Source organism: Hyaena hyaena, unplaced genomic scaffold (genome assembly GCF_003009895.1).
Source record: "Hyaena hyaena isolate Hyena2069 unplaced genomic scaffold, ASM300989v1 scaffold_171, whole genome shotgun sequence".
NCBI classification, from domain to species: Eukaryota; Metazoa; Chordata; class Mammalia; order Carnivora; family Hyaenidae; genus Hyaena; species Hyaena hyaena.
In genome coordinates, this window is record NW_024080803.1 from 1,053,588 (window position 1) to 1,062,429 (window position 8,842).

Consider the following 8,842-nt stretch of genomic DNA (forward strand, 5'->3'; position numbering starts at 1 on the left):
AGGAATGGTTTTAATCCCAAATAATTTAAAAACTGTAGTCGATAGTCTTATTGTCAACAGTTATGTTAATATCACATTATGGAAACTATTATAAGCATGTTGCATAAGGCAAGGGAATTACTTTCTCCACAATCAGCAGTTTTCCAATTTAGCTCACGCCCACCAGGCTGCTTTGAGCCCCTCAGTTACACCAGTGTCAAAAACCACGCTTCCTTCCTCATTCTTGCAACCCCAGTGCCTGGCTCACAGTAGCCGCCCCCCCCCCCCCACCCCACCACCCCTACCCCGTGAACAGCTGTGGTGTTGAAATGGAGTCCCAGGCACCAGGATTCTACCTAAATACCCAGGAGGCCTCAGATCTATTGCTTATTTCTGGAGGCTTCCTCTGGTGTCTGTCCCAGCCCTGCCCGGGCCTTTAGTGTCTATGCCCATGCAGCACCAGGCAGTGGTCTGCTCTGGGGACCTGTCCTTTCCCTTGCAGCGTCTTGGCTTCAAACCCACGCTCCCACCTTGTTTGGCCATGTCAATAGTCATTTCTGTTTTATTAAGGGATTCTCACAGCTTTGATTTCATTTAATTCTCCCCTTAGCCCTATTTCAAAGCTCAGTTTTACACATCATAAAACTGAGACTAAATGAAGTGAAGTAATCTGTCAAGGCCCATCTGCTAGTGAATGAGGTAGCTCGTCAAAAGTTCTTTGGATGGAGATCGTTGCAAATCCACTACTAACAAGATATGACTTGAGGAAATCATGCATTCATTCATTCATCTGCTGATTCAAAAACCATGTATTGGCTATGTGAGGCATTGTGTTGGTGCCAGAAACACAGAGATGAGTGGAGAACATAGACACTGTTCTCCAGGGATATCTGAGGCTCTGTGTCTCCATCGGTAAAAACGGAAATACTATCTGTCTCTGCCTCAGATGAAAGACTCCTCAGAGATCGAAATAAAAGAACACGTATACATACATATTTAGCATATATGTAAATAATAGAAAGATAGTTTGCACCAACAGTCTAGGCAAATCTTCAGGGTACCCAGGATATTTCCAGATGCTGACCTAGCAGATTATCCAGAGGCCCTCCTTAAACACTACCTCTTCTTAGAATATGTAAGTCCAGAGGTATTCATTAAGCATTAGCCGGGAGCTCTACCCTCTGCTAAACAATGAGCGGTTTCTCTCAAAGTATAAGACAGGACCAGGAACATGTGTCAACCATCCTTGGATTCAACATAAATATCCTGTGGCCCTGGTGAGCCCTCTCAGAGGCGTCCGTGTCAGACAGCTCAAGGTTTGAATGCCAGCCTTGCCATTTACTAGCTAGTAACTCTGGATACGTTCCTTACCTGAGCTGCCTCCAGTGAAAAATAAATGTAAAAAGAGTACCGCATAGAATCATTGGGGGAATTAAATAAGGTAATGTATATGAAATGCTTAAAACAGAACCTAAAACATACTAGGAACTCAGGAAGTAGACCCTACAGTAAGTTTCTTCTGCTGTAGCCCAGGTCTTGGGGGTTTCTCAGTAGCCTGAAAGACACCTACGGGTCTTCTACAACAGCCAGGGAAGCCAAGGATGTATCGGTTGGTGAAGCGGCTCTAGTCCTTGCAGCCCCGGTACAAATCTCCCCGTCTGCAGGGCTCGGCTCCAAGGAGTCCAGCTGGGTGCATCTGGCTGGGGAGATTAAATTATTTTTGAATTCCTAACTGAATGTTCTTTTAATGGAAACTCAATGACAGGCATTGAAATAGATTTCCTCCATAACCCCTCCTCCCGCGGCGCCCCCCCACGCGGCTCTGTGTTGCGCTGTTCCCGATAACCTTTATTCCCTACCCCTGGACTTTTATCTCCCCAGTGACAAACAGCCCTTGCTGGACAGAAAGAGGAAATTCCAGTCATTGTTCTCAAACTTCTGGCTTCCAAAATAAAATGCTGTATCTCCCCTGTCAAGCTTTGATTGACATGCACTTCCTGTAATGGCAGACAACAACGGCTCAGGGGCGGGGTCAGGGACTCATTTGCATCGTCCGTATCAGAGGTTTTCACGTGTATTCTGGACAGAGAAAGATCCCCTATACTACTCACTGAACCACCCTGTTGAAGACCCATCTCCCGTTTTGTGAAAAATCTCCAAGGAAGGCACCTCCTCAGCTGTCCACCAGGAAATTTCTTTGCTGCCCTGTCACCCACCCCAGGAGCTATGGAAGCAGACCCTCTAATCATCTCACTTCTTGGATTTGGCTGCTTAGGCCTGATCTTTTCCTTCTTCTCTCTTTCTCTTTCTCTCTCTCGGAATAAATTTTTAGACCATCTCCAAAATCTTAACTCTGAATGTTGGCTCTTGAGTCCACCTGAGTCCTGGAAGGTGGAAAACAAGTTGAGACTCTCCAAAACAAAACCCCCATAGCAACAGAGCTAAATGAGGCACTTCAAGGGGACTGAGTACCAAGGGAAACTTTGAATACGGTACAGCATCACTGATGGCAGTTTTTCTTGAAAGCAATAAGAAGCGACAGATTGCTTTTAGAATGGCTTGATAATCCAGTAACTATAACGTGGCACACCTGTAACAGGAGCAATACTAATGTGGTCAGGTCCTGCTGGGAACAATGTTATTTCACTGGAATGAAAAGCCTGCCTTTCACACTGGCATTAACCCATAAGCAGCCTTCTGGATCCTTCTATTTCCCATATATTTTCTTTACTCACTGAGCCAGTGTTTTTACACTGTGTTGGGGCTCCAGCCACCTCTTAAGATTATTAAAAAGTACCTGTAGGCCCTCATTGCCTCAGGGCTTTCCTGGATGTAAGTATACTAGTGATTGCTAGAGGTTTAAGGGGAATTTGCATTAAGAAAGAGACTCCAAGGGTGCCTTGGTGGTTTAGTCTGTTACGCGTCTGACTTTGGCTCCGGTCATGATTTCATGTTTCATAGGTTCTAGTCCTACATCAGGCACTCTGCTGTCAGCACAGAGCCCGCTTTGGATCCCCTGTCTTCCTCCCTCTCTGCCCCTTCTCTGCTCTCTCTCTCTCTCTTTAAAAATAAATAAACATTGGGGCGCCTGGGTGGCTTAGTCGGTTAAGCGTCCGACTTTCGCTTAGGTCATGATCTCACGTTCATGGGTTTGAGCCCCGCGTCGGGCTCTGTGCTGACTGCCAGCCCAGAGCCTGGAGCCTGTTTCAGTCTGTGACTCCCTCTCTCTGACCCTCCCCTGCTCACGCTGTCTCTCTCTCTCTCTCCTAGAAATAATAAATAAAAAAAAAATGTTTAAAAAAAATAATAAATAAATAAACAAACATTTCTTTTAAAAGATGGAAAGAGACTCCAGATAGCAGAATGCCTTAATCCTAATAAAGGAATATTTGAAAGCACAGATTCCTCCGAATAACCCATAAAGGGAAACCAATCACAAAGATTCCAGGTGTTCAGCTCTTTAGCAATCAAAAGGAATAGATTGCATGAGATCGTTTCACTTCCGGCAATCCCCAAGCATGCTGCTAATGGAGAAGAACAGATCGGAAGGAATGTGTTCTGACCCCCCAGTTTATGAAGGAACTACAGAGTCATAAAACCTCATGATGGTGGGCCAGCAGAGAATTCTAGCCCCCTCAAGCCTGTCATATCTCATTACCTTTACCTTTGTCAATAGATCAAATTGCGGTGCCAGCATATTTACAAGCACAGAGTAATCTCCCATGTAGGCTGGTTATGTCTGGGGTTACAGCCATTGACAAAGTACACAACTTTTAACACCCTAGACTTCTTACTGGTCTTGGTCAGGAGGGCCAAAGCGTGTGTGTGAATCTGAACAAACTCATCCCCAGGCCTGGGAAAACAGAACCATCCTTGGTGAAAACTGCCACAGCTGACACTTCATGTGCCAAGACACGCTAGAGTGATTTGATGGGACAGTACAGGAAGAGGCATGTCTGTAGCCAAGGTCATTTCCTCCTGGAGTAAGCTGGCGTCGAGACAACATATGGTCCTATCTGCCATCTTCCCGCACCCCTCCCACATCTCCCAGGAGAAAGTCTACCCTCAGCAAGAGGGCTGTCACCTGTTGGTCTGTTACAATTAATGCACCATAACTGACACTTTCGGAAAGCACATGCACAGTTTCAGAGATTTAATAGATTAATCAACGCACTGGGAACATTTTGATTCCTTAGCAGCTTTGAGTACCACTCCTTCCAGAATATAATGCAGATGGAGAACTGAAAGAGACATTCACAGTAAAACCTTTCTCTAAACACCCATCCTTATATCTTTCCCTTTGAGGAATATATGGTGTTGGCCCTCAGAGAAAGGCAGATCTCATGTTTTCCTCACTGTGGGGTCACAGCCCATCCCACACTTCTCCTTTAGAAACAGCATTTCAGTGCAAACTTGAGGCATAAAAACACAAGATCCTTTTTTTCCCCAGAAGCACTGACAGTACTGTTCTTTCTACACTGACACTCCTCCTTCTAACTCTTCACTCACTTCTTGGAAGATCAGGAAATACTCTTTTAATTGATTTGTAGCCCTTTATCCCACCTAACACAAATTGGAAGAAATATCATCACCATTTTCAAATCAAGCATTCTTTCTTGCAATAAGGTGTTCATTGAGATTCTAGAGTGGTGATTTATCCTCTGTCTAAATGTACCACGTGAGATCATTTGGGCCCAAACTTGGGCTGCAGTGTCTGGATGTGATGGAAGCAGATTGAGCTCAGTGCTCCTCTCCACATTAGATACATAGAGATACAGAGTTCATAGACAGCCTTCCTCTGCTCTTCAGAAAGCACAGCATGACCCAGACTAAGATGAAAGCTCCAACAACCAGGGCTGGAGAAGCTCAGAGCCTCAGATGTTCCTTGAGTATCAGTCTTTCCTTGCCTTCTTTGATTAGTTCGTCCCCTCCATCGCAAGAGACCATTTTTTTCTTTGACAAAAATGTTAAAAGTGGCTTATTTCTTATCAGTAGAATCTGAATGAGAATATAGTTTTTCCCTGATCCTATCTAAAGTTCTTAACTTCTTCAAAGAGACCATTAAGATCTTGTTTGGCCTCTCCGTGGAACTTGATGATTTTGTCCATTTCTGTCAACACTGCATGATTTCAAATAACCATATTCAAGATTCCAGATGAATTCCTATGGCTTCCATATTGCAGTTTTCTAGAAAAATATTGCATGGTCTAATGCAGTTGCCTTGTAGAGTTATGTGTCTTATAAGATCATGGCTATGGGGTTCAGGGGCATGGTGCTGGTAGACGTTGAAGGCTCTTATCTTAACTTCATACCCCTAATTTTTGAGAGCTTCATAATACTTCTACTCATTCGGTATCTTCAAGACTTTGCTTTACTCCTGTTGAAAAGCCACTGTCACATTTTGGTGTCATCTGTTTCATTGACTTCTGATAAGACGAAGTTGGGATTGTCATAGCCTCTTTTCATCCTGGCTCTAGTATCTTTCTCATTATAAAGGCACATGGCACAGTGAGGGGTCTCCACTTCCACTGTCTTGCCAAAGTTATGGAAATCCACTCGGTATTTCCCTTCCTTTGTCTTGGATACCATGGGAGCAAAGCGGTAGCCCCAGAGCACCTCTTCTGGGACATAGGATGTCCGGACTTGGCAGGTAGCACTAGTTGATTCCACTGTGCCATCTAAAAACACCACTAATTCAAAGTCTTGCTGAGGAAGGGTTTCTGCTGCCATGTGGAAGAAGGGGCTGTTTTGATCAATGACATGGTAAATTGTCAGTGGGGAGATGAAGAATAAATTTTCATTCCCTGCATCAACTACAAAGTTGATATTGATCTGGTCCAAAATAATGGTCTCTCCTTCAGGAGTGATGGTGGTCCTCAGAAGCTTTCCATATATGTGACTCCCAATAAGGAGGCTCTTCCTAAGATTAGCCACTCGGATAAGGAGACAAAGCTTCCCACCCCGCTTACTGATCACAGCGTTCTTGCTGAATGTAATGGTCTTGGCACGTTTTTTGGGTCTGGAGATCTTGGCTAAGATGGCACCACACATGAAAGAATTGATGATGACTCCGAGTATAGACTGGAAGATAAGGAGAAAAATGGCAGTGCCACATTGTTCTGTCACACACCTGAATCCATATCCAATGGTCACTTGTGTCTCCAGAGAAAACAGAAAGGCTGAGGTCAACCCATTAATGTTCTCCACACAGGGGGTGTGGTTGACAGAAGGATGGAACTCAGGGAGATCTTTGTGAATGTAGGCTACTGCATACCACAGAAGACCAAAGAGGAACCAACTCCCCAGGAAGGCTGTAATGAAGATGGTCATTTTATATCTCCATTTGAGGTCAAGCACAGTCGTCCAGATGTCCACAAAGAATATAAACCTCGAGTGTGCCTCCACGTTGCCAAACTCTATGTTGCACCTTCCATCTTTGGAGACCAGCCTTGCTCTTTGCCGAGAAGGCCCAAAAAAGTGAGTGACGAACCATTTCCGAAGATGTTTGAACATTCTTTCTGTCAATACTCTGGTCTGAAGCACATCAAAAACAAAACAAAGCAAACAAAACAAAATTATGTTTATAACAACAGTGGACTAGGAGACTCACACAGAGAGCTAACTATATATGAAAGACCATTAAAGCAATCTCAATTACTGATCAAGTTAGGAAAGCTAACACTTTATTCTGGATACCACAACACTATTTTCAATAGAAACCTTCCACTTGAAGACCATAGTGCTTAAATATGACAAAGAAAAGTAATTACACAGAGACTGAAGTGAAGGGAACTTAAAGGTGTATATATTCAAATGTTTCCTGACCTTAGTCAGGGGCACACAAACTTAAAAATGTTTGTGATAACCAATTATGACCTGTACTATGATTTATTTGATGTCATTCTTTAAATCAACACTCCTTTTCCTTTAATACATTTAGCCTTATGCTAAACAAAAATCCCTGTGAAAGCAGGAGCTGGAAACACTATTTACATTTTTTGTAATACATAATAATAAATAACAATAAAAAGGCCTCATCAGTATACTATCTAAAGCATCTTGTATACTGCTATTGTTACTCACTGTCAAAAGAAATCCTGACCCAATTCCATTTTCTCATTTGTCCAGTGAAGGAACTGAGATCCAGAAAATTTTAAGGACATATACAAAGCCATGTACTAACCAATGGCAGGTTGACAAGTGAAAACATAAAAAAAAAAAAAAAAAAAAAAACCCGTAAGATTCCTTGCTTCCAGTCCAGAGGAGCCTCTACCAGACTGCCTCTCAGTTATTACCTTTTATATTCTAAAGTCAGATATGCCTGAAACATTTTAAGACAAATATTGGTCAACTTCCTTTTTTCTTTTTTTCTTTAATGCTTGAGACTATTTAGAACAGAGCTCCTCAAAATGTTTTGGTCAAGTCCTATCACATGATTTAAGAAGTTTTCTCAGTAGAGCTATACGCCTGTTTCCCATCTCTCATGGTATGCCAAGATTCCTAAAAGGAATGGTATGACGTTCACCATCAATATCTCATACTTCCTTCCCTGCTCCTAAGCTGAAGGACTGGAGAACTCTGATTTAAATCCTACTCCATAAAACTAGAAGCATGCTTTATTCACTCCTCTATCCCAGCTGCTAGTACAGTCTATGGGCACTTACTAGTTATTTAATAAACATAAATGGAATAATTCAGTGAATGAGTTAAGCCTTTCAAAATACTATCTGATCAGTGGTTTCTTGATGATATTATTGCGACTTCCAGTTTACATCAAAAAAAAAAAAAAAGTGAAGGGATTTTCCCCTAAACAGCCAACAATGATGAAACCCATGGTCATCAACACTAGACTACCTCCTCCCCTAGATGTGCCCTCCCCCACCCCAAGGTGTGCCCACCATGGTTAGCAATGTCTTCGTGGTATTTTTAATTAAATGCAAATATGTTTCTAAAATAGATTTCAAAATCCCCCTTCAAAAATGTGTTTATTCACACAAACCAGGAAGCGAAACCAACTTAGTGATAAATTTTAAACAAAAGTCCTACCCCACTGTGTTTTGCTCACAGCCTTAAACCAGGTGAAAATACAAGAAGCCAAAACCAGGTAGAAGTAGTGAGGAGAAAAACCACAGCTGTGGTGATTTGAAATTTTGAGGACAAGCTCTAAAGATATAAAAAAAGAAAATGCTACCAGGAGAGCAGATAGCAGTACACACACTCAGCGGGCCCTGCCCACATCTCACCCAACCCTCACCGACCTCAAGTCCCCAAAGGCTCTTAAGGTTGGTTCCAGGTGAGGCACACTGAAGAAGAAGAGTCTGACCCCTCCCCAGTTTCTCTCCTTTCTCTGCACACACATACTTTAACCTCGTTTACATTCACTGGGGACTTTCTCCCTTTCCTGGGTCCATGGAACCTCACACTGTTTTAAAAGCTCTTCATAGAGCGGATGTCACCTAAAACAATAAATTCTCAGGCCAACATTTATCAAGTGAATGCACATTCTCTTCCTCACACATTGCATTTCCAGAGATTGCTCCGAAAACACAACCTCTGAGTTTTTCTTTCTTATGACTCTTCTCTTCCAGTCTCAAGTTCATTTCATTTTTGAAGATAAAGAATATTTCCATAAAGTAAATAAGCATCCTCTGATTTATCTCTTGGATCAGCTTGGGTTTCCATGCCTGCATTACTAATAAAATATCTTTCTGGCTTTGCAAAGAGCTAAAACAAAAATAGTCAGCTTATAATGCTTTCCCCAGACCATCTGCACTTACCAACATCCTAAGCATATTCCAAACTGGAGCATCCATGCCTGGGAAAAGGAAGGAAGTGGACTTGGGAGTTGCTTTCTGTATCTAGG

The 8,842-nt window shown here is 42.7% G+C and overlaps 1 protein-coding gene across 1 annotated transcript; it reads right to left on the minus strand.

Moving 5' to 3' along the window:
- Positions 1-5,373: 5,373 nt before the first annotated feature.
- KCNJ1 (potassium inwardly rectifying channel subfamily J member 1) lies at positions 5,374-6,525 on the minus strand. The gene has a single exon (XM_039240237.1). It carries the CDS (start codon positions 6,490-6,492, stop codon positions 5,374-5,376), a length of 1,119 nt encoding a protein of 372 aa, XP_039096168.1. The 5' UTR covers positions 6,493-6,525.
- Positions 6,526-8,842: the final 2,317 nt, after the last annotated feature.